Source organism: Triticum aestivum, chromosome 5D (assembly GCF_018294505.1).
Source record: "Triticum aestivum cultivar Chinese Spring chromosome 5D, IWGSC CS RefSeq v2.1, whole genome shotgun sequence".
NCBI classification, from domain to species: domain Eukaryota; kingdom Viridiplantae; phylum Streptophyta; class Magnoliopsida; order Poales; family Poaceae; genus Triticum; species Triticum aestivum.
The window spans coordinates 344,533,003-344,559,053 of NC_057808.1; the positions used below are offsets into that span (position 1 = coordinate 344,533,003).

Sequence of the window (26,051 nt, forward strand, 5' to 3'; positions counted from 1 at the left end):
TTGTTATCCGCAAACTGATTGCCGATATTTTAAACTGAGCAAGTGGCATCAGTCATAGATCGTAGTTACATGGTGCGTTCTACCAGGAGCACGTCGGCAAGGTATACAAGTTCTGTTAGCGAAACCCACCGAGAAACATTTATTGGCATCTGCGAATCGATCTACATTGGGCCCATCTTCAAAAGACAGAACTTAATGTTACACCTAACACAGAAAGAGACAGAAAATAAAATATCAGCCACGTCACAATAAATCGTCGAAACAGCGAAGAAAATACAGTTAAAAAACACCGCAAAAAGCTTAGGAACTAAAGTGTAAGCACATGCGTGGTACAGTAGAAGATCAACTTGCATGGAAATACCAAGCACTAAATTACTGCAACAAAGACTCGCCCTATATTCTGATTCACCCTTTTTCATGCTAGTTGAGGAGTTACTATTTCAGTTTCCTATGAGCCACAGAAGTAATCATACGTGCAATCTATCTTGATCAATGGTTTTCAAGTCTAAATATTTAAAATGATATTGGAAATCAAAGCTTTAACAGAATGACTGAAGGTATGTCTAAAACTTCACTTATTGTGTGAGCTGGGAGGAGCAACAGCGAACATGTAATCACGTCCTCACCACGAAGAAGAAAACTGGAGGAGGTAAATCGCCCACATAATAATACTTACTTGTTTAGGATAAGCAACAAACTCTTGCATTTATTCAGTTCCTAAATCCACCATTTCTCTCTTCCTGCACCTACATTCACAGTTAGCCTGTCAGGAAGCTTGGCTATCCAAGAAATTATGCACTGCAGTAAAGCCATTTAAGATATGTTTTATGTCCTGATTAAGTAAAAAAAAGGTCAGTTTTAGGAGTAAGTAGGAACATACCATTAACTTATATTGAACCTTTGGTCTGGCCTGTTGTCTGAAGCTATGAATGGTAATGAAGGCTTGCCAGCATAATCTTCAAAAGAATCACAAAAGACAGTAATATTACCTGCAATCTAATTCAGTAAGAAAGCAACCTAAAGCATAGGCACTCAGGCGGCATATCAATCTGCATTTTATTTCTGGATGTAACAGTAGATATGCAGCATCTTTGCACTAAAACATATGCATCGACTCTTTATACTACTCAGAACTGCACATTGTGGAATTGGAGCAGGAGCACCGAACATTTAGCATGCACATAGTGGAATGGAGCAGGATCACCAAGAGGTTCTCCCATCCATTGTTCCATTAAGCTCCCCACAGGAAGAAAATATCTCTTCTAAAATTGCCAAAAAAAAAAACTCTTCTAAATATATTCTTGAGTAGAAAATGTTCAGATCGTTCAGGTAACAGCACAGTAAAGTTACGGAAGAAATAACCGTACATAACAAAAACAACAAAGCAATGGGGTTACTGGTAATAAAGCAAACATTCAGAAGTTGCAGCATGAGCAACATTACAGAAACTAAAGCAATAATATTTCTTGACAATACATCCTTCAATTAACCAGAGTAACTTCATGCTGAATGACGAATGAAATTAAATTACAAAACTGTTACAACAATATACTGCTGCCAATCAACCTTGATTGCTTCATTGGTACCCCGGAGGAGAGTAGGCCATTTTTGTTCGCACCTGATGACTCCATATCTCAATTCCTGGACGCCAGCTTCAAAGGTGGATCCCAGAATTCCCCGTGTTAGAATATGTTCTTCACGATGCGGCCGTCTGGTTTCCGCCAACCCAATACTGCTTCACAGCATACAAGACCTTCTCGCGCACTAAGGGGCCGTCCTCGTGGTCAACTAGCTTCGTGTTCCATCTCATGCCCCGAGCAAGTTTGTTCACCTTTGTCAAGACATCGACATCGTCACGCATTATAACAGCACCTTCAGGCCTCAAGATGCGGTCCATCTCAAGGAGGATGTCTTCCATGCTGCACCTGTTTGGTTTTAACATACAGAATGAATCAGCATTGGCAATCTTACTAATTGTTACACAAGGTGACAGAACTGATGCCGCAGGACAAGAGCAGCTTACTTATTGCTATACAAGGTGAAAAGGCCACTAGCGTGGATAAGATCATAGGTCCTTGGATAAGTAGAGAAAGCTTCACACCTGACATGAAATTGTGAGACGTGTCAGTAAGTTCATGACAACAACTTTACTGGGACGAGATTCAGGCATAACAAGCCATACCAGTCATGGTAAATGCCAATCAATCCTCGCTCATAAACAGCCCCCAGGGTTGCAATCTTTGCAATGGTTGGCACCACATTCATCACCCAAGATTTTGGGGACTCGATCGCCGCAGCAAAGCCCCCAAAACCTGCATTCATGTCCATGATGTTTCTGTACCTACCAGTAAGTAGATACTTGTTCACATTGCTATAAGCCTTCACATGCTTCTTCCACATTTTGTTGTCTTTCTGATATGCCTCAGATGAAACCCCTGGAATTAACCCATTAGAAATTCTTGGAGGAACTGCGTTGAGCCTGCTTGGGAAGGGCTTGATTGCTCCCCCGGCAACTTCACTTGGATTTTGTACATCAGGAAGAGGTGTAACACATGCCTTCATCTTCTTGTACCTGGTGTTGCAAGAATAAGTGAAAATTAGGATAGGAGAGAGGTTATATAAATTATTAACCAGAACTCCTAAGAACTTGTTAATGCATCGGCACATCTAAGTAGGCAAAGCAAAAATAATGCATTGACCGGACAGTATACCTATTGATGCTGGACTATCGTAATATATACTCTGAATCCAGCTAAAGGATATTAAGCTAAAGTTAGCAATTCTGTCCAATAGATTGTTTCACAAAACTACAGTAGAAACATACCAGACATCATCTGCATTTGTTGATTCACACATCTGCACAGTGGATTCTTCTAGCCTAGATGGACAGGACTCAGTATTTACTCTTTTCCTCCATATTGCCGTCTCACCCTTCTCCGAGACTTTCTCCCAACATAGAAGCTCAGCCATTTCCTCTATCTTGTTCTGCTCTGCTTCAAGATCCTCCTTTGTACGTTGCCAACCCTTGTAGTTCGCCTTCCAGTTAATTGGAGGACCTGACAGCACCCAGTATCCGCCAGGTCTTAGAACCCTATCAACTTCCATCATATAGAGTCCATCTGCATATCAGCAAATACAGAAAAAAAATTGAGAAGTAGAACAAGAACTGCATCAAAATGGCACAAGGTATTTACGCAATAACAAAATGTATCAAGCCCATATATTGGATGCACAGTATAGAAGGACACATGATTAGAGGCTCACCATTCATTCCCCATGGAATCAAGCACCTAGAACAATGGGCCATATCAAAGGCTCTTGATGGATAAGGGAGTTTAATTGTGCCAAGAACACCGATAACAGCTGGGACACCTCTCTCCAGAGCAAACTGTACTTGGGCTTCGTGTGAATCTCTGGGTGCAAACGACATGGCTAAAACATTCCTCTTTAACAAGTAAGCTCCCCAGCTAGCCACCTGAAAAAATTCAGAATTTTAGGACATGAACAAAGTCAGAAGAAGCTCGCGAAGTAGCAGTAAGCAATATACAGTTTGATATCTCCGCTTACCCCGCAACCAGTGTCCAATGCAGTCCTGACGGTTCCGTTGGCAATCGGTATAACTGACGCCAGTTGATCAATGTACTTATCAGCACCTTGAGGGAACTGTGTCCCTCCACCAGGGAATCTGAAGACGTTGCCCTCGTACTGCACCCAGTTCTGTATGGCTTTCTCGACCGTCAAGCTCTTATAGGGGCAATTTGCGAAAGGAACATAGTCCCGACTTTTGGGCCATGGGAATGGAGCAACATATCCCTTAGGGGGTGGTACCAGGCAGTGCAGCTTTTCTTTCTGCGGTGGGCAGTGCCGCTCTCTGTAATTCATGTTCTCCCGAGGAAATTTCATAGCTCTGTTTTGATCTTGGCAAGGTGTATAGTCCGTGAAGCGGTCCGGGCATGGCTTAAACTTCTTCACCGGCGAAACAAGATCGCCGGAGCTGCCTTGTTTGGAATGGTGTGTGTCGAAGCTGAGGTTGGGTAAGATGGTGCAATCGGTCCGCTTCGTGATCTCCAGGGCAATGCTGTCCCCCTTTCCGAAGCCACTCTTCTGCCACGCCCCGAGGATGTAGAAGAAGCAGCACAAGCCAATCACTATGCATATAGACACGATGCTTCTAGTCCTGTTGTCCGCAGGACCCCCCTTGACGGCCATGGTTTATCCTGAGAATTGCACACTGAATAAGATTGTCTTTTTTTACTAATTATGGTCCATTACATATAATTTTTCCTAAATCTGCTGCAGCCGCAATTTCAAGTCTTTTTTTTTTTTGCGGGGAACCGCAATTTCACCTGAGGCAATCATAGACGGACGATAATAAACAGGAAAGAAAGCATGTGGCTTTCGTGTATCACATCAGTGTATCCTAACCACCAAACTTCACCAAAATTGTTGAAACAACAGATCTCTAAAATCCCACACATGTCGCCAGCACCCAGCAGAAGGAGTGAAGCGCGAGGCTCACAGGGGCGGATCTTGGCGTCGGGATCAGTGGAGGGGGGGACTAACCACGGGATAAAAACAAAACAAGCTCATACCTCACAACCCAATGGCGAAAGATTGCGATGCCGCGACGGGAGGAAGGACGGAGCTCGGAACTGCGGAAGCTGCCGTAGAGGGCTTGAGGCGTGAGCAGCTGCTCGCGGAGGAGAATGGCTCGCCGGCCGGATCCCGGGTTACCGCCAGCTCCTAGGCGAACGGCAGCTTCTGCAACGGCTGGGAGAGAACCCGGGGCCAAAATCTCGGGGTTTTAGAGCAGCGTTTCCCCCGATTTTCCGAGGGCGGTGGGGATTCGCCCAACCCCGAGCTTGACAGTTCTGCTCCACCTCCACCGACGGGTCGGGGAGAAGCGAGGGAGTATGTTTTCGCCGTTGGATTTCTGGGGAGAATAAAGCGGAAAGGCGATAGAAATCCTGGGCTTTGGGGCCGTCGCTTTCGTGGATACAGATCTGTCTTCTGCCGCCCTACGGGGTTCGCGGATCAAGCACGCCCGTTTACCCGACTGGAAGATTCTCAAAAAAAAACGACTGGAAGATACTCTTCTTTTTGCATTAACCATTTAAATTTAAATCTCATACACTTTCTTTTTGTGGGTACTCATACACTTTTTTTAATGCAGTACAGACGCAGGCGCTCATATATACTCGCATACACTAACCGTATGAACGCACACACGCACACCCTACCCCTATGAGCACTTCCGAGAGACTGAGCCAGCATATTATCTTGAGATTTTACGAAGTAACCGTAGACGTCTCGCAGTCGACGGAAACGTCATCTCCCACTGAACGTGCATCACCGGATATCCTGAAATAAATCCAGAATAAATGCAAGCACCAGGACTTAATTCCACAGCTCGAACCAACCACAAATCTATTAGACCTAAGAAGAAAAAAAACTCAAACACTAATTCTTTGGCAAACAACTTGATAACACTCTTCAGTTACATATAGTTAAAATGAAGGAGACAAGCACAAGCTATCAGGATGGAAAATAATTCAAAACAATGCAAACAAATGTATGAAAATTAATGTGTATATCTAATAATTAAGAGTCAAATTAGACAGGCGGCAACACGCACCATGAATGATCTGAACCTTACAAGTGCTCAACCCCTCCCCCAAGAAAATCAACTTCTCAATAAAAACCATCCCTGGCCGGCCAAAATATCTCATTTTCGTCTCAAAATAGAACAAGCGTTGAAAGGTTGTAGAGGAGCAAGAGATAGGGGATATTGGAGGCTACCACTCGATGCATGTGCTCCACAAACCGTCGGCGGTCACCAAGATTGCCTCGGCTGCTCCATCGCCGAAAAAGAAGATACGAAGGGAGCAAAAGAGAAGGAAAGAAAGGAGGGGGGGAATGGTTGTACGCAGTTGGACCAGGCGGGGGCGCTCGGCTAGGTGCGGCTCGCCGGGTGGGGGTGCACGTTTGGGTTGGGTGGGTCTCAACTAGGTGGGAGGTGCGGTTGGGCTAAGTGCGCCTGGACGTGGTTGGGTTTCGTTCGATCAACCCAAAACTGAAGCAGGCCATTAAAAAGGCAAAGGGTAAAACTAAATCAACGACCGTGGCAAGCACAGCGAGCATTGGATCAACTATAATAATAATTTGTGCATAAGTTTGTTTGAATTGGATAAAAGTGTGGAAAGGTAATGCTAAATGGGTGGTTGATGTCACGAACATGAATCTAGGAGGTTAAAAAAATGAAATTCACTCAAAAAATCTTATAAATGTGATCAATTTTTGCTAAGTTTGACTTATAAAAAATTAAAAATATGTTTACTATATTTGGGAACGGGTTCGGGTTAGTCAAGGGCCACGCGTTTGTTTAGAGCAACTCTGGCTCTCCGTTTGTAGAGGTACGTACATTTTTTCTTGTATTTTTTAATTCTTTCTTAGGGTACAAGGATCCGGCATCCGTACCAATAATGTGGAGGTAAGAAAAAACTCACATACGCTTTGACTTGCCTGCTCCTGGTCCAGTACAATGAAATTGCACCGTGACCTAACCAAACGCGCCAACGCACGAACTTTTTTTTCTAGAACCAACGCACGAACTTAAATCGTGTGGGGTCCCTGGCCGGTGACCAGCACTTATGGGGTCACGTGCCCACTGGGTACCGAGTGAGTAGTGAGGCAGTGACAGTGAGTGGGTTTGGTTGGCGAGCATGAGCGTGCAGCGCGCCTCGTGAGCACGGTGGGGTTTGAACTGATCGACCGCCGACGTCCGGCGCGGCGCGAGCCCGTCGGTGAGTGCGTTCGTCAACCCGCAAATAAGAAAAACGAGTGCGTCGGTCCAGCTAGCGAAGAATGCCCGAGCAGCAACAGAAAAGGCAGAGGAGGAACTATGTAAAGCTAAATGTGAATGAAGATTTTGACCCAGACTTATTCAAGGGCTTGTATGATGCTGTTATCAGCGACTTTAATGGCAAATTCTTCGCGGCAGAAAACGGAAAATCGATTGGTGTGAAGATGTGCTCATGGCCGAGGCACTGGACTTACGGTTTGGTCTTAATTTGGCAACTACAATCGGGGTATAATTGCATGGAGATGAGCTCCGACAAGATCGAGCTAATAGAGACACTGAAGAACGGAGGTCGCTCTTTCGGCCCGTCAGCGACAATTTTTCATGATATACTAATTGTGCGGCCCATGATTCTCACATATCATCTTGCGTGTGACTTTTCGCATATTATTTTTTAGCATACTTCTAGAGAGGCTAATTTGTGTTGCACATGATTTAGCCAAACTAACTAGAAATAAGATGTGTGCGGGATGGATGAAAGATCCATCCATAGACATTGTTTATACTCTTATATAAGATACTTGTTGGGAAACGTAGTAATTTTAAAAAAATCCTACGCACACGCAAAATCATGGTGATGCATAGCAATGAGAGTGGAGAGTGTTGTCCACATACCCTCGTAGACCGAAAGCGGAAGCGTTATGACAACGCGGTTAATGTAGTCGTACGTCTTCACGATCGACCGATCCTAGCACCGAAGGTACGGCACCTCCGCGGACTGCACACGTTCAACTCGGCGACGTCCCACGAACTCACGATCCAGTAGAGCTTCGAGGGAGAGCTTCGTCAGCACGACGGCGTGATGACGGTGATGATGAAGTTACCGACGCAGGGCTTCGCCTAAGCACCGCTACGATATGACCGAGGTGGATTATGGTGGAGGGGGCACCGCACACGGCTAAAAGATCAACTGATCAACTTGTGTGTCTATGGTGTGCCCCCCTCCCCCGTATATAAAGGAGTGGAGGAGGGGGAGGGGCCGGCCCTCCTAGGCGCGCCCCAAGGGGATTCCTACTCCCACTGGGAGTAGGATTCCCCTCCTTCCCTAGTTGGACTAGGAGAGAAGGAAGGAGAAGGAGGGAGGAAGGAAAGGGGGGCCGGCCCCCTCCCAATTCGGATTGGGCTTGGGGGGGGGGGTCGCCCCCTCCTTTGCTCCTTTCCCCTCTTTTCCACTAAGGCCCAATTAGGCCCATATACCTTCCGGGGGGTTCCGGTAACCTCCCGGTGCTCCGGTATATTCCCGATCTCATCAAGAACCATTCCGATGCCCAAATATAGTCGTCTGATATATCGATCTTTATGTCTCGACCATTTCGAGACTCCTCGTCATGTCCGTGATCATATCCGGGACTCCGAACTACCTTCGGTACATCAAAACACATAAACTCATAATACCGATCGTCGCCGAACGTTAAGCGTGCGGACCCTACGGGTTCGAAAACTATGTAGACATGACCGAGACACGTCTCCGGTCAATAACCAATAGCGGAACCTGGATGCTCATATTGGTTCCTACATATTCTACGAAGATCTTTATCGGTCAAACCGCATAACAGCATACGTTGTTCCATTTGTCATCAGTATGTTACTTGCCTGAGATTCCACGTCGGTATCTCAATACCTAGCTCAATCTCGTTACCGGCAAATCTCTTTACTCGTTCCGTAATGCATCATCCCGCAACTAACTCATTAGTCACATTGCTTGCAAGGCTTATAGTGATGTGCATTACCGAGAGGGCCTAGAGATACCTCTCCGACAATCGGAGTGACAAATCCTAATCTCGATCTATGCCAACTCAACAAGTACCATCGGAGACACCTGTAGAGCACCTTTATAATCACCCGGTTACGTTGTGATGTTTGGTAGCACACAAAGTGTTCTCCGGTAATCGGGAGTTGCATAATCTCATAGTTATAGGAACATGTATAAGTCATGAAGAAAGCAATAACAGTAAACTAAAACGATCAAGTGCTAAGCTAACGGAATGGGTCAAGTCAATCACATCATTCTCTAATGATGTGATCCCGTTAATCAAATGACAACTCATGTCTATGGCTAGGAAACTTAACCATCTTTGATTCAACGAGCTAGTCAAGTAGAGGCATACTAGTGACACTTTGTTTGTCTATGTATTCACACATGTACTAAGTTTCCGGTTAATACAATTCTAGCATGAATAATAAACATTTATCATGATATAAGGAAATATAAATAACAACTTTATTATTGCCTCTAAGGCATATTTTCTTCAATACTATAGTGATCACCTTGCAATAAAGAATAATGTAAAAAAAGGTCCAAGCGGGGGCGCGAATTTGTTCCGCCAGCACTTTGCCGTGAATCCTATGTGACACACAATGCTTAGAATTGGACACGCTTCGCAAAGGGACAAGCGCATATGGCGAGTAAATAGGCAGGCCCATTTTTGTAGAAGTGCATGCTCTATCCAATACAACCAAAAGACCGATCTTATGGAAAAGACTAGGTGGCACACTATATGTTAACACTCCCCCTCACGTGTGGCTCCCTCAGGCCTAAACGTGGACCGAAAATGGGCTACAATTTAATTGCGCCAGCCGGGTCTTGAACTCGAGACCTCTTGGCTCTGATACCATGTAGAAGTGCATGCTCTAGCGAATGCAACCAAAAGACCGAACTAATAGAAGAGACTAGGCAACACATTTATACGTCAACACTCCCCTCAGAGGTGGGAAATATATTAAAATAGCCTAGACTTGAGGGGAGCGTTGAAATATATTGCCCGCCTCCCTCCATCAGTTTGGACTTTTGTATGAGTTGGCTGGAGTATGAATTCAACATCCGAGCCAAGAGGTCTTGAGTTCAAAACCCGATTTTCTAGGTTATTTTTTCTCCTTTTCATTTTTCTGTTTATGTTTTTTTAATTTTTCACTTGTTAATTTTATTTATGCTTACAAAAATTTAAATATTTTGCAAAAAAATAAAAAAAAATATTAATGTTCTTGAATTTTTTTAATTTTTTCGGAAAATGACCTTTTCATACAAATATTCAGAATTTCAAAAAATATTCATGTTCTCGATTTTGCTTCATAGATACAAAAATCTTCATGTTTCCGAAAACTGTTTGGGATTTACTTTAAATGTTTGAATTTTTCAAAGTTTGTTCCCATTCTCAAATTTTGTTCAGAAATACAAACATGTGTGTGTTAAAAAGATATTCAAGAATTTCAAAAACTATTCAGGTTTTCAGAGATTGTTTAGAATTTCAAAAATAGCTCTTGTTTCCAAATTTTGTTTCAAAATTCAAAAAACTTTCATGCTTTTGAATTTTTTGGAATTTTAATAATGTCTGTGTTTTCCAAAAAAAATGTTGAAAACAAGAAAAAAAAATCCTACTGTGCTTGGTTCAGTAGCTGGACCGTTGTAGTGAACTGGGCGTTACTGTTGTTGGACTGCTGCAGTAAAGACGACAATGCAATGCGAAAAATAATAACTACCCATGGTGCAAAAAAACTCGCTACAGTGTCGTGCGTCGCACTTGCTGATGGTCCAGCCTAGTCGGGGCTTCCCTGTGTGTGTTGCTGTTCTATTTGCCGCAAAATTCGGCAAATTGGAGGTTCCATCGTTGGTTGTGGCATCTCATTTATTCGTTCAATGCAGATCATCAAATTGGTCGGGACTAGTCCGAACATATGAAAGCCCACAAACCTGCTCCAAATCAAGGGAGCCCTATGGAGTCAAGATGTCCACCATGTTGGACTCCAACATCCATGTCCGACACGAATAATTTTAACATGCTTCCTTTTACCCTCTCTTTTCACATGAGAGGTTAGATAAGAATTAATCATACCACTAGTTAATCAAATCAATGGCTTAGATGTATTATGTACTCTTACCTCTCATGTGAAAAAGGAAGGTAAGAGGAACCATGCTAAAATTTGCCTTTTCACGACCCTTTCCTCCTCCGGCGCTATCTATCTCTCACTCTCGAAGTTGCCATTGTACCCCCCCCCCCCCCCCCTCAAAAGTCATCCGGGTCTTGTCGGAACCTTGTCGGCGAAGCCCCAGCCATTCCGTATGTGGATGTCGTACTCTCCCAGATTCGGCCACTGCTCAGGTACCCTCCACCCCACGGACGCCGCCCATGGCCGACACCGCGCCCAGCAAGTGTTCAGACACATGCCATAAAATATGTCCATGGATTTGAAAAAAAGTTCACGAATTTGGAAAAAGTTCACCAATTTTGAAAGAAAATTGATCAAATTTTCAAAAGTTATTTCTAAAGAAGTTCATCGATTTTGAAAAAAGGTCATCAAATTCAATAAAATTTAAAAACAGTTCAACAATTTTGGAGTTCATCAAATATGAAAAAAAGGTTCATCAGATTTGGAAAAAGGTCATTGAATTTGAAAAGTATCATCAAATTGAAAAGGTTCCATGAATTTGGGAAAACGCTCATTGATTTTTTAAATTCACCGAATTTTTTAAAAAGTTCATCAAATTTTGAAAAAGTGTATCAAACTTTAAAAAATCATAAAAATTGAAAAGATATCATAAATTTAAAAAAACTTCATGCATTTAAGAAAAGAGAAAAGAAAAACAGATAACTTAGAAAACATCGGGGGCATTTTCTATACGTATAAATGTATGAAAGGAAGTTAGTATGCACTTGTGGCAAAGTTGGCCTAGTCGTCATTGTAATTCCCTCGCAGCAACGAGGTTGCGGGTTCAAACACTTTCGCATGCTTCTAAATAGGAAATGCCCAAACTTCTTCTAGTCAGCAGGGAATCCTATCCCCTCTTGTGGGTTGTTGGTTGTGAGCGAGAAAACGCAAATGCGTAATGGACCGGCCCACACGCGCAAACTTCAAACAAAAATAGTGAAAAAAGGGAGCGCCGTGGGGGGATTCAAACTATGGTTGCGAAGATAAATTTCATCGGTGCTAGCCACAAGGCTAAGGTCGGGATTCTGATCACATAATGAAGTGGGACGTAGTTGAGGCGGAGTTAGCCAGAGTTTCATTGTTTTTTTCTATTTTTTCTTTGTGTTTCTTGACAATGTTTTCTTCATTGTTCCTTTGTTTTTTCTATGGCTTTCCTTTCTCTTCTTCATTTTTTTATTTTTTCTTCTCCATTTTTTGTTTGGTTTTCTTTTTTCTCTCCATTTTTCTTTTTTCTTTTTTTCTTATGTATGTTTTCGTTTTCACTATACATTTTCGTATATGTTAAAAACAATTTTTCATAAGTGATCAACATTTTTCTATACATGTTCAACATTGTCCGAACGCTTATTAAACATTTTTTAAATACTTGTTCAACATTTTAATACTTAATTCAATATTTTTTAAATATTTGTTTAAAAATTTTCAAATACTCGTCCAACATTTTTAAATACTTACTCCACATTTTCAAATACTTTTTCAACGTTTTTTAAATACTTGTTCAAGATTTTTCAAATAGTCATTCAGTATTTTTTTAATACTTTTTCAACATTTTTTAATTTTTAATACTTTTTCAACATTTTAAAATACTTGTCCAACATTTACAAATACTCACTCAACATTTTCTAAAATGTGTTTTGAAGAGTGTTTTTTGTACTATTATATAAAGAAAAATACAAAAATAAAGCAAAAACCTAGAACAGAATCAGAAAAAACACACACAAAAAGAATTGGCCGTGGCCTCCCGCGCGGCTGGACCGGTCCATCTGGGGCTTCCCTGACGTGAGGGTTGTTTGCCCTCATCTCGCGTAACGCGAGGAACATGCGCGCCCGCAAGCAAATGCGCACCCCTACCCCCTTGCAGAGTAGATGGACCGGCCCAACTTAGGCTTCATCGCTTTTTCGGTTTTCCTATTTCTTGTGCGGGTTTCTTGTGTGTTTTTTTTGCTTTACTAGTTAGATTTTTTTCCTTTTCCTTTTGTTTTGTCTACTTTCTGTTTTGCAAATTCAGGACGATGTTTATAAAATTATGAACATTTTTTACTTTTTGAACATTTTCAAATTTTGACTATGGAAGCTTTGGCCATGAAGAAGGGCCTTTTTTTTTAACCTAAGCAAAGGCTAATTTTGGCGAACTCAATGGGATTTCACGTCATGGAGGCAGAGTCTGATTCTCTGGAAGGCAAATTTTGCACGGGGCTAATTCAGGGATGGGACTCTGCAGCGGCCGTTTTTCACGTAATGCATCAATATAGCTACTATGACCTGGAGGGTCTTGTTTAAACATTGTGGTCGAGAAACTAGTTGTGGACTCATGAGCTAGCTAATTTTTGCTTTACTATAATATAATTCTTGTAACTGGGTTGGTGATCCTTCTGTTTTTCTAGTTGACAAGTTGGTAAACAATGCAAGTGTAGTTTAAATTTTATAGGTTAATAATTCTTGTAACTGGGTTGATGATCCCTCGCCGGCTGACATGTAGAGGGGCCGACGAGGGATGATGGAGTTCCCTGTCGGCGTTTCGGCGGCTACGTGCGCCTCCACGGTGCACCTCCGCACAGGTCCAGTCAGCTGCTAGTTCGGAGTGGCGCGACTGTCGGCGAAAACCGTGCCGACTTCGGTCATGGTGGACGATGATAATGTCGCGGGCGTCATTTCCTTGTCGAAGGCATCATTGTCACCTAGCCCCGTCTGCTCCCAGGGAAACCCTAGTTGTGGGTCTCCCAAATCAGATGATGGCACTGCTTTCAGTGTCGTCCTCCCTCCTGGTGCATCGTTTTGAAGCAGCTGCAGGACGGAGGGCCAAGAGGTGAAGCGGTCTTGCATCTACCGCATCAACGACGGCGGGTCTCGACGGAATGGCGTAGTGGAGTCTCGGCGATGGATGCGTGTTGATGGACGCACGCACGATCGTGGCGTTGTTTGGCATCGACAACGGTTGGGCCTGGCAAGGACAATGTGTTGATCCCTCCCGAAGCTAGGACGACGGAAGATGTTGGCAGCGGATTCTAGAGCGGGGCATGCGGTGCGCGCTAAGAGTCTGCTAGACCGGTTGGCGCTCTCGGTTCACCGTGAGACGGCTTGGTGAGGCCACCAGATTAGACCATGTGTGTTGGTCTGAGGTCAGGCCAGAGCATCAAATTTATAGGTGTAGCGACAAACACCACTAGAAAGATGACTTTAGGTTAATCGATATGTATTTGCCTTGTCAGACCTTATTGATAAAGATGGATGTGTGCGTCCTTGAATGCAGAGGCGAGGGTTTCAAACATTTTTCTTTTCTTGAAAAGGTCGCTCTTTGAGGGCAGTGCCCACCGGCGCATCTCGTTTCGAGGCGGGGGTTCCGGCAAGTTGCCCTCGTTTCCCTCATGCCCGGGCTCGGTGGACCGGCGTCATCTCGAGTGCAGAGCGCAGAACAACCAACACGACCATCGACCGGCGCCCCACTCAGGTAGGAGTACACGATATACTACGCGCGTTGTGGTGCTACAACACCTGCGTCGGCGTGCCTCCTCCAACATGCAACAAACTGTGATTTACTAACCGTGTTCCAGGCCGTGAATCGAGTGGCGAATCCCACGATACAACCGCGTGCGCCGCCCTCTGGAACCGCAGAGAAGAGGCGGACGCATGCGACATACGTACTACAACAACCCAGAACTCGATCGAGTTCTTACACCGGCGTCGCCAGAAGCGGCCAACCTGCTACTCCATGTAACCGCCCGGCTCCGGCCTGGCCGATCGAGCAATGGCTTCAACGGCGAGGCAGAATCTTCTTGCAACTAGGGGCACTTGGGGCGCCCCTCCTTGGTCTTCCAGTCGTTGTAGCAGGCGCACTCGTCCTTGTGGCCGTAGAAGCCCGACGGCACGCACAGGCAGGTGTCGCAGCACTTGTTGCAGAAGAAGAGGCACGGCTTCCTGTACTTGGTGTCGCTGCACCGGTACTCGCACGCCGGCTTGCACTCTGCAGTTCATGCACCGCAACATCAACAACCCATCACATTTTCATTTCAGGCGAAACCAGCAGATTCAGCTTTTATATAGTGGAGTACTCTACATGACATGCGCTCGGTTTCATGCACTCTCAAGATTTTTGTAGAAATAGAAAGGGTGACGACGACTCACGGTATTGCTGGAGGCTGCCCTGTCCTCCCTGAAGAAACAACTCAGAAAGGAGAAAAGAAAAAAAAAATACGTATCAGCAACAGATCTACCCGCAAAAATCTCTTTAAAAATGTGCATCGCAAGGCGAGGAGGAAATAAGGACCTTGCTCACTCGGTACACATTATCCTCGTGCTCTGCGGCTCCTGAGGCAAACACCTGATCACAGAATATGCAATGTAAGCATCCCAAGCAAGCCGAGCAATCTGGCTTCCCTCACCTTGTGGGTACTGCCCGCCGGATGACCACAACCAGAGATCTCACCTTGTGCTCCGCGATGGAGACGGCGAGAAGCGCGACGGCGAGGAGGACGAGCAGCCTTCCAGCCAGGGCCATTTTGCTGAAGCGAGCTGGGTTGCCAAAAGAGAAGAGAAGTGGTGGTGTGTAGTGAAGCAGCGGCTTGTGGGCTGGGCAGAGTGAGATGGATCTGAGGACGTATTTATAGGCAATAGGTACATTTTATACCGTGAAAATGGTCGAGCTAAAGCTGGATGGAAAAGGCGAGGTATTGCAGAGCCCAACATGCGTCAAAAGCAATGCATCGACATATGCTAGCTAGATACTCATGGCATGTTCATCCCATCTATTAAACCTTTTTTGCTGCATATGAGGCCGGACAGATTCGATCTTGCTTAATCTTCTCTCTCTCTCTCTCTCTCTCTCTCTCTCTCTTCCCCACTTGCATGGTGGATTACTAATCTGATCAGAGCTGTGTTTTGATTTTGGGTTTGAGAATTTTTTTTGCCCTAGGCCGAGATGGCTGAATTTCGGCCAAAATTTGACCAGAATTTGACTGAAATTTGACTCAATTTTGATCAAAATTTGTCAAATTTGACCAATTTCGGCCAAGGATAGATTTCGCCCCAGGCCGAGATGGCCGAAATTCGGCCGAAATCCGTTTTTCTCGGCCGAAATTTAAAACACAGGATCAGAGTAGTATAAGGCTAGACTAGGAGTAGTGCTAGCTGTGCAACACACGCAATGCGATGCATGCGACGGCTCTGGCATTGACGGAATTTGACGTCCGGTCCCGGGCACAGATCTGGGCGTTCTCTGACCCCAGAATTGTCTATTATTTTCGCGCCTCAGATCGGCGCAGAATCATATTCTAGCTAATTAGGCCTAGAGCCCCATCCGGATTACGGAGGGCAGCGCTGAAATGCCGGTGCTTTGGGGCGTCGCCTAGCTGCGTGCATGAGTGGGTGCACGTTACACTACACGGCTTGGCGTGAACGCATGTGCTCCTTCACGTGGGGAGCTTGCCCGGAAACGCTAGCAAAAGTCGCGACTGAGCCGAGCTCTCGAGGTAGAATTTGTAGCAGCACTGACTTGGCAAATCCGGTCCCTTAAACGTCCGCGGACGCGTCGTCCGTTCAGATGCGTTCGCGGGCACTGATCGGGCACTTCTCAAATATTGCGCCGCACATTCATATACCATAAATTCTAGTCCTTAAATCCATACAATCCATACACGTCGATCATACGATACAAACTGTTCGAATGCCAAAGTTCGAAACAAAGCAAAGCAAATCATAGTTCAACAAACCGGACATGACAAAATGAAATCAATGTTCGAGGGTGACGGATGGCTTCGAATCACTGGCTCGGCGCCTGCTCCGAGCGGAATGCGTCCTGCTTCAGGCGGAATGCGTCCTTCTCGTCCTGCTCCGCCTGCATCCGGGCTGCCTGCTCCGCTTGCATCCGGCCGCCTCCTCCGATTGCATCCTAGCCGCAGCTACCCTCGCCGCCTCGTACTTCCTATGGTCGTTTATCTCCATCTTCTTGTCCACAAGCCACTTCTTCGAATGCTCGTCATAGAGGGACTCGTCCGCCAACATGATCCTCGCATCTTCCGCGTCTCATGCGAGTTGCAACCTCTCCTTCTCAAGCTCTATGCCGCCAAATGTCTTGGCCTTCTCGAGCTCCCATTTGATCGCCGCTTGTTGCTTCTCCAACTCGATCTTCTCCCTCTCAATTTCGAGCTTCTTCTCTGCCCTCTTCCGGTCACACTCCATCCTTTCCTTTTGCGCATCCAACATGAGCTTGTACCTTTCCTCCTTGTTCTCCCTCACTGAAAAATGCCCATCCATGTTGATGACATTTTGGTAGCCGCGGCATCACGGGCGGCATGTGCCTTCTCCCACTTATTTCCCATGACTTGGCGGTTGTCCTTTGGCACGGTGGCTTTCCATTCTCCACGACAACGTCGTCCTCTTCATCGTCCAACCCAATTGATTGGTTGGAGCTTGAGTCATCGTTCCTCTTCTTGTCGGACTTGAGGTCGACCACAACTTGGTTCCACTTCAGCTTGCCATTTAATATGACCCAACAATGGCTAAAAGCAAATGGCTTCTTCTCCACCTCGTGATACAAAGTGGCCGCCACCGCCGTCTAGCGAAAAACATATGCATGAGCACGAGAATGCAAACACAAGAAACATATGCAATGGATGACAAGATGAGGCAATCGAGCTTAGGTGAGTTGCGACTCCCATCCCACTTTGAAGGCGTTTGGTCACTTGTGAGTAGTAGCCGACGTACTTGTTCACTTCCCCTTGAATGATCCCCCAACGATGTTGGAGAGATGCCACATTGCGAGTGGTTACGATAGAATGTGGATCCACATACACCTTTTGCTCGTGGTACTCCTTCCAATTCTCCGTCCAATAGGTGTTCCCCTTTTGCTCGGTGCCGCATATTGGACCCATTGTTATGGCCAACCAAGCTTTGACCAACAAGATGTCCTCAAATCTTGAAAATGCCGGACCTCTTGCCTTCGGCGTCTTGGTCTTATTCTTCTTCTTGCTCGGATTGGGATCGGATGTTGTCCCAACTTCAAATGTCATGTGATCATTGCTTCAGAGAGTCTAACGAGGTGGCTGATGCTTTAGCAAAACACTCCTTTCGTTCTAGATGCTCTGAAGTCTGGGAAGAGTCTATTCCTGATTTTATTTCTCCTTTTATTGTAAAGGACCTATCCATTATCTGAGACATAAAGTCTTTTACCTGTCAAAAACTTCAAATGCGGTGGTAGCCTCCAATTCATACTCCATTTCGGTCGGTTCTTCATTGTCTTTGATCATATTCAACAAGAAAACCTCCTGCATGATTCAAATTTGCAAGCATTCATCAAGAGCAAATGAACTAGTGGTCTATGCTAAAATATGATCGGACAAGAGTGAAGAAAACATACAGACTCTTGTTCGGTCATTCCGTCGAACATGTTGAGGGCAGCCCGGGCACTGCCGGAGCCCGTGCTCATCTGCGCCCGACGAGCTACGGCGAGTCACACACGTCGACCGCTGGCATCTTCATGGGTGGAAAGCTCTCCGGAATGGCCCAGTCGGCGCTCGGATCATCCTGTGTCCCAAATGGGGCGAACAGCGTAATCCGCGTAGGCGCTCAGAGGGAAGGGTGCAGGGATCCGGGCGCGGCGGAGGAGACAGCTGCTCCACCACGTCCGAACCTCCCTGCGATGCCGCCACCGCCTCCCTTTCTCGTTGACGGCGTCGACGCAACTTGCGGGCGACGTTCTCCGCCTTGCAAGTCGCCAACGATGACACCACACCTCCCACAGACGAGGCGGACTGTGTCTCCGTCGCAGTGATGTGGGTCGAGTTGGACGACATCTCCGGCGGTGGATCGGGAACGGAGGTGAGGATTGGGAGCAAGGGTGCCGGCGAGGGTCCGGGCGCGGGAATGGTTGGAGCCTTGGAGGGCGGTGGGAGGAGGAGGAAGAGTTTGGTGGATTTGGTGCAATTTGGGGTGGGGTTGGGCTATCGGGTCCGACGTGGCGGGCGTGCCCGGGCGCCCCCATATCCGCCCCATATTTGGGCTCGATATGGGGGGTGCCAGTCAGCCCGAGCGTTTGAGGGCCGTTTGAGAGGCACGTCTGGGTCAAAAAATCGTGACTGGGCAGTGACCCGGCGGCCTGCCCGGGCGTTTGAGACGGGTTTGATAGGTCCGGTTGTAGATGCTCTAACGGCATCGCCGACGCATGTAGCGACCAGACCTCAGACGGTCAAGTCTCTGTGCATCAGTGTCATCCCTGGATCAGTAATGCTGACACGCACAGTACTCGAAGGATTTATAACAGAGTAGCAATCACACACTTATTACATCGAATGTCTCAAAAGAGAACTTAATACAATAAATATGGCTTAAGGCCATCTAAAACGATAACAGCGGAAGACTTGGAAGATAAGCGAGACCATCAACTCCAACGGCTTCACTGAGTATAGAACCACGACCTAAGGCACCTTACTCGTCGTCTGAAAAGTCTGTAACATGAAACGTTGCAGCCCGAAAACGGGTCAGCACATGGAATATGCTGGCAATGTAACACATAGAGAGTAATGAACAGAATAATGCTATACTACATGCATATTTGGCTGGTGGAAAGCTCTATGGTTACAGTTTTGCGAAAAGCCAATTTTTCCCTACTGCAAAGGAATAAATTTTATTTAACTATCATGGTGGTTGTTAAACATTGAGATGGGTGACACCATCTCAATCCCAATTAAGTTTCAACATTAATCCCAACAAAATTAATTAAAGTAACATGATGAGATTCACATGATAATCCAAGTACTAGATACTCAAGTTGTCCATAACCGGGGACACGGCTAACCATGATTAGTTTATACACTCTGCAGAGGTTTGCGCACTTTTCCCCACAAGACTCGATCTCCTCCGTTGGGATTCTCGCACTACATAATGTTTGAGAAACGGATGACCGAGACATAGTCTTTCAAAAGCGTTTGCACCTTACGATCGGGTAGACAGTACCACCTACAACCCCTACATCTGCTAGTCTACCACTGTAAGAGTTCACACAACTTAATCAACTATGCTAGAGCCCATAATAGCTTGTGGCTGCACACGGAAGTTTCTAGCATGAATAATCTCATGATCCCTTTGAGCCTGGGTGGCGGTCCATAAAAAACAGGCAATCGCTGGAATACTCAGGTGCCTCAATCCACCCAGATGTGTGTTTAAGTAGCCACCTTAAATTGAACCATTAATTAACAATCTCACATCTGTCATGGATACACTCACCCAATCCACGTTTACTAGCATAGCATAGCAATATAAGCAAACGTAGAAGTAACTCCCAAGGGTTTGATAATAAACAGGGCAATAGGTTCTACCTCATCAGCTACTTCCCAACCCACAATTTAATGAGATCCTAATCATGCAATTGTTTGAGGATTGATCTAATGCAATAAAACTGGGTATGAAAAGAGGTATGATCAAAGTGTTACTTGCCTTGCTGATGATCCGTGAAACCTAGGGATTCGAAGTAGCAAGCGGCGCACTCCGGGTACTCTATCACAAACAAACAAGCATACAATAAGTACTCGTCTAATGCACAGGTAAAACTCAAATAAGAGATCTAACTAGAAAGTTCAACTTAAGAACTCCGGTTTGCAAAAAGAATCAAATCAAACGAAGCAACGAAAGTCAAACGGCGAAAGAAACAAGCTTCGTTTACTAATCTAGACCTAAGTCAAATTTTACAGTAGCAAAAACTTGTTTGAGTTGGTTAAACAGAAAGAGGGTTTCGAGACGAAACTCTAGGCGCTTGAATCGCCTGATTCCGACAAATGAGCGAAAAATTAAACCAAAACGAAAATCAGATCGGAAATCGCGATCAGAAATAATCGCGAAAAATCCGAGAAAAAGAAAAATTGACGAACAGTTTAACGAACGAACGTTCGTTAACTGTAACTAAATGATGAACGTGTTCGTTAAAACGAACGAACGAGCGAACGCTCGCTGAATAAGAAAACCGAAAAGAAAACAAAACAAAATCGATCTAAAAAACCGAATCGGTTTTCTTCAGAAAACCGGGCAGCGGGCGGCTACCTCGGCTCGGGGCTCCGGCGAAGTCCGGCGGCTCCGGCGGGGCGACGGGAGGCGGCGTGGGGCGGCGGGGCTGCGGGCGGCGGCGACCTTGGGCGGCGGGGCGGCTCAGCGGTGGGGCTGCGGGTTCGGTGGCGGGGTGAGGGGCGGCGGCGGCTACTTAAGGAAGGGGGGGGCGGCGCGGCTTGGGGAAGGGGGCGAGGAGGCGTGGTCCTCCCGGACTCGGGCGGCGGCGGCGGTCTCCGATCCGGAGACGGCGGCAGGAGGCGGTGGCGCGGGCGGGCCGGCCTGGTTCGGCCCAGTCGGGCGCGCGGGAGTTTTTTTTAAACAATTCCGCGGAAACTGAGAAAACTTCTAGAAAATAAAATAAAATTCTAAAAATGCCAAAATAAATTTTTCACTGTCTAAATAAAATATTTAGAACAAGATGAACATTTTCTTGGCCCTAAAATGCAATTTTGAAAAATGTGCAATTTTCCTAAATTCAAATAAAATAGCAAAACTCCAAATAAAATAAGATTTGATTTTTTTATTAATTCCTCAATATTTCTTATTTTTGGGAAAGTCATTTTATTCCCTCTCTCTTATTTTTATAAATGAAATAATTGAAGATAAAATAAATAAAATCAAATGATCCTATTTTCAAAATTTGAGAAAACCCAAATATGAAAATAACGAAATCCCCAACTCTCTCCATGGGTCCTTGAGTTGCGTAGAATTTCTAGGATCAAACCAAAAATGCAATAAAATATGATATGCAATGATGATCTAATGTATAACATTCCAAATTGAAAATTTGGGATGTTACAAACCTACCCCCCTTAAGATGAATCTCGCCCTCGAGATTCGGGTTGGCTAGAAAATAGGTGAGGGTGGTCCTTCCATAGATCTTCCTCTCGCTCCCAGGTGGCTTCATCCTCGGTATGGTGGCTCCACTGAACTTTGCAAAACTTGATAACCTTGCTGCGGGTGACTCGGCTGGCATACTCAAGAATCTTGACTGGTTTCTCCTCATAAGTCAAATCACTATCCAACTGAATCGCCTCCAGTGGCACTGTATCTCTCAGCGGTATATCAGCCATCTCTGCGTGGCACTTCTTCAACTGGGAAACGTGGAACACATCATGAACTCCTGACAATCCTTCGGGTAATTCCAACTTGTAAGCAACTTCTCCCATACGCTCCAAAACTTTGTATGGTCCTACAAAACGTGGCGCTAACTTTCCCTTAACTCCAAAGCGCTTAACTCCCCGAAGTGGAGATACACGAAGATAAACTCTGTCTCCGATTTCGTAAACTGTCTCCTTACGTTTTGAATCCGCATAGCTCTTCTGTCTGGATTGGGCTACCTTGAGCCTATCGCGAATCAACTTCACCTTCTGTTCAGACTCCTTAATCAAATCTGGTCCAAACAACTGGCGGTCTCCAACTTCGTCCCATAACAATGGTGTTCTACACCTCCTTCCGTACAAAGCTTCGAAAGGGGCCATCTTCAAACTGGATTGATAACTGTTGTTGTAAGAGAACTCTGCATATGGCAAGTTATCGTCCCAACTAGATCCATAATCTAGCGCACAAGCTCTCAGCATGTCCTCCAGAATCTGATTGACTCTCTCGGTCTGTCCATCTGTCTGTGGATGAAAGGCTGTACTGAATTCTAGCCTGGTACCCAAAGTTTCATGTAACTGATGCCAGAACTTTGAGGTAAACCGGGTTCCTCTATCTGATAAAATGCTCCTCGGAACTCCATGCAGACATACGATTCTGGTCATGTATATCTTTGCCAACTTAGCACTGGTGTAAGTGGTCTTCACTGGGATGAAATGAGCTACCTTCGTCAAACGATCGACTACAACCCATATTGAGTCATAGCTTGAACGAGTCCTGGCAATCCCGTGATAAAATCCATGCCTAGTTTATCCCACTTCCATTCGGGTATCGACAATGGCTGTAGCAATCCTGCTGGCTTCTGATGCTCTGCCTTCACTCTCTGACATACATCACAAACTGCTACATACTCTGCAATATCCTTCTTCATTCCGGTCCACCAGAAAGTATCCTTCAAATCCAAATACATCTTGGTATTTCCTGGGTGAATCGAATACGACGAGTCATGAGCCTCCTGCAGAATCAACTTCCTGATCTCCGGGTCATTAGGCACATAAACGCGGTCCTCAAACCATAAGGTATCGTGTTCGTCCTCACGAAATCCCTTGGCTTTTCCTTTGCTCATCCTTTCCTTTATTCCGGCAATCTCCTTGTCTGTCTTCTGAGCTTCTCCGATCTTATCCATCAGAGTAGACTGAATCTCCAATGCTGCAACATAGCCTCTCGGAACTATTTCCAAACATAGCTCACGAAGATCCTCGGCTAATTCCTTCGGTAACTCTCCGGTCATGAGTGTGTTGACATGGCTCTTGCGGCTCAACGCATCTGCTACTACGTTAGCCTTTCCGGGGTGATAATGCAATCTCATATCATAATCCTTTATGAGCTCCAACCATCTCCTTTGCCTGAGATTCAACTCCTTCTGCGCGAAGATGTATTTCAAACTCTTGTGATCCGTGTACACCTCACAGTGGTTTCCGATGAGAAAATGTCTCCATGTCTTCAACGCATGTACTACGGCTGCTAACTCCAAATCATGCGTAGCGTAATTCATCTCATGGGGTTTAAGCTGTCGTGAAGCATATGAAACAACTCTTCCTTCCTGCATAAGCACTGCTCCAAGTCCTCGACGAGAAGCGTCGCAGTATACTTCATAATCCTTGCGCTGATCTGGCAGAATCAACACTGGTGATGTAACCAAACGTTTCTTCAACTCTTGGAAACTAGCTTCACATTCCTCAGTCCAGTTGAACTTGGTGTCCTTCTTCAACAGCTCCGTCATGGGCTTAGCAATCCTCGAGAAATTCTCAATGAATCTCCGGTAGTATCCTGCAAGTCCAAGAAAACTCCGGATCTCTCCAACTGATGTGGGTGATTCCCAGTTTGTCACAGTGTCGACTTTGGTGGGGTCTACTGCTATTCCTTCTCCGGATATAACATGTCCGAGGAATCCAACTTCCTTCAACCAAAACTCACATTTGCTGAACTTGGCGTATAACTGATGTTCTCTGAGCTTCTCAAGTACCAAACGCAAATGTTCCTTATGCTCCTCTTCATTCTTGGAGTAGACCAAAATATCATCAATGAACACCACGACGAACTTATCCAAAAACTCCATAAACACCTTGTTCATCAGGTTCATGAAATAGGCAGGTGCGTTAGTCAGACCAAATGACATAACAGTATACTCGTACAGCCCATACCTAGTGGTAAAAGCCGTCTTAGGTATATCCTGCTCTCGAATCTTCAACTGATGGTATCCTGACCGCAGATCGATCTTGGAAAATACCTTAGCTCCTTGTAAGCGGTCAAACAGATCATTGATCATCGGCAGTGGGTACTTGTTTTTGATGGTCACTTCATTCAGTCCTCGATAATCAACAACCATCCTTAACGATCCATCCTTCTTCTCCACTAGAAGCACTGGCGATCCCCAAGGTGAAGAACTTGGGCGAATATAGCCTTTATCCAGCAACTCCTTAATCTGCTTCTTAATCTCCTCCAAATCCTTTGCGGGCATCCTGTACGGTCTCTTAGATATTGGCCCTGTGCCTGGCAAAAGCTCAATCAAAAACTCAATGTCTCTATCCGGTGGCATGCCTGGCAACTCCTCTGGAAATACGTTAGGGAAATCCTTCACCACTGGTACTTCCTCCTGTACAACTCCTGATAAAGAATTCACCTGAGTCCTCTTCGGCACATGCCGGGATACATACTTGATCCTTCTTCCTTCTGGGGTGGTAAGAAAAATCGACTTACTAGCGCATTCAATGTTCCCTTCATACTTCGATAACCAATCCATGCCTAATATCACATCCAGTCCTTGCGATTACAATACTATTAGGTCCGAGGGAAACACGTAGTTACCAATCCATAATGGTAACCGATCACACCATAGACTAGCCATATACTCTGCTCCTGGCGAGGTTACTAACATGGGTGACCTAAGGGCTTGGGTTGGCAATTTATACTTATCCACAAATCCCCTTGATATGTATGAATGCGATGCACCAGTATAAAAAGAACGAGTGCAGTAAATGACTTAACCAAAAACTTACCTATTACTGCATCTGGCTGGGCTTCAACCTCCTCCACGCTAACTTGGTTCACATGTCCTTTGTTGAAAGGGTTGGGCTTCTTCCCAGAGCTTCCATTGCCATTTCCATTCTTAGCTTCAGGACACTCATTAGCATAATGTCCAGTCTTCTGGCACTTGTAGCAAGTGACTTGGCTCAGATCTCTCTTAGCTGGGGTCGATGGGTTGGTACGGTTCTGTCCGTTGCTTCCTCCATTCCCATTACCATTCTTGGGTCCACTATGGTTGTGCGAACCTCCTGCTCCATGGGTATGCTGAAAAAGTCCTCCCGAATTCGGGGTAAAACGTGGCTTCTGATGAGCTCCAGAATTGTACTTCCCTTGTCCATACTTCCTCTTGCGGCTTTCAATCTGCTGCTGTTTCCCTTCAATCATGAGAGCTCTATCTACCAATTCCTGGTAGTTGTTGAAGGTTGCTACCATCAACTGCATGCTCAGCTCATCATTCAGCCCTTCCAGAAACTTCTCATGCTTGGCTGCATCTGTAGCAATGTCATCTGGGGCATAACGTGCTAACTTACTAAAGTCCTCCACATACTGGCCTACGGTGTGTCCTCCTTGGCGTAAGTTGCGAAACTCACGCTTCTTCATGGCCATAGCTCCTGCTGAAACATGGGCAGTACGGAAAGCTTGCTGAAACTGGTCCCATGTGACAGTGTCGATGGGGTGAGTGGCTGTGTAATTCTCCCACCATGATGCTGCGGGTCCATCAAGCTGATGTGCGGCAAAACGCACTCTCTCCGCATCTGTGCATCCTGCAGTGGTCAACTCCCTTCCAACTTTGCGGAGCCAATCATCTGCAACAATCGGCTCGGTGCTACTGGAATACACCGGCGGATTTAGCCTCAAGAAACGGGTCAAATGATCAACAGGTGGTGGTGGTGGTGGGTTGTTGTTGTTGTTGTTGCCTTGGTTCTGCACTAGTGCTTGCATCAAGACATTCTGCTGCTGAATCAACTGAGTGATCTTCGGTGTGAAAACAAATCTGGTGTCGCGTCTCGGTGGCATCTGATGGGTTTAGAAAAGATGAGAATTTAGAATA

At 45.5% G+C, this 26,051-nt stretch overlaps 2 protein-coding genes across 2 annotated transcripts; both read right to left on the bottom strand.

Annotated features, from left to right (window-relative positions):
* Positions 1-1,375: 1,375 nt before the first annotated feature.
* LOC123121650 (probable methyltransferase PMT2) lies at positions 1,376-4,958 on the bottom strand. Its single transcript, XM_044541666.1, has 7 exons — positions 4,593-4,958; positions 3,568-4,217; positions 3,265-3,475; positions 2,825-3,119; positions 2,183-2,572; positions 2,024-2,101; positions 1,376-1,925 (listed from the first exon to the last, which is right to left on the bottom strand). The coding sequence occupies exons 2-7, from the start codon at positions 4,207-4,209 to the stop codon at positions 1,697-1,699; spliced, it is 1,845 nt and encodes a 614-aa protein (XP_044397601.1). The 5' UTR covers positions 4,210-4,217; positions 4,593-4,958; the 3' UTR covers positions 1,376-1,696.
* A 9,352-nt stretch (positions 4,959-14,310) lies between these two features.
* LOC123124866 (gibberellin-regulated protein 12) lies at positions 14,311-15,349 on the bottom strand. Its single transcript, XM_044545410.1, has 4 exons — positions 15,207-15,349; positions 15,048-15,101; positions 14,906-14,933; positions 14,311-14,744 (listed from the first exon to the last, which is right to left on the bottom strand). The coding sequence occupies exons 1-4, from the start codon at positions 15,276-15,278 to the stop codon at positions 14,563-14,565; spliced, it is 336 nt and encodes a 111-aa protein (XP_044401345.1). The 5' UTR covers positions 15,279-15,349; the 3' UTR covers positions 14,311-14,562.
* Between the last annotated feature and the right edge of the window lie 10,702 nt (positions 15,350-26,051).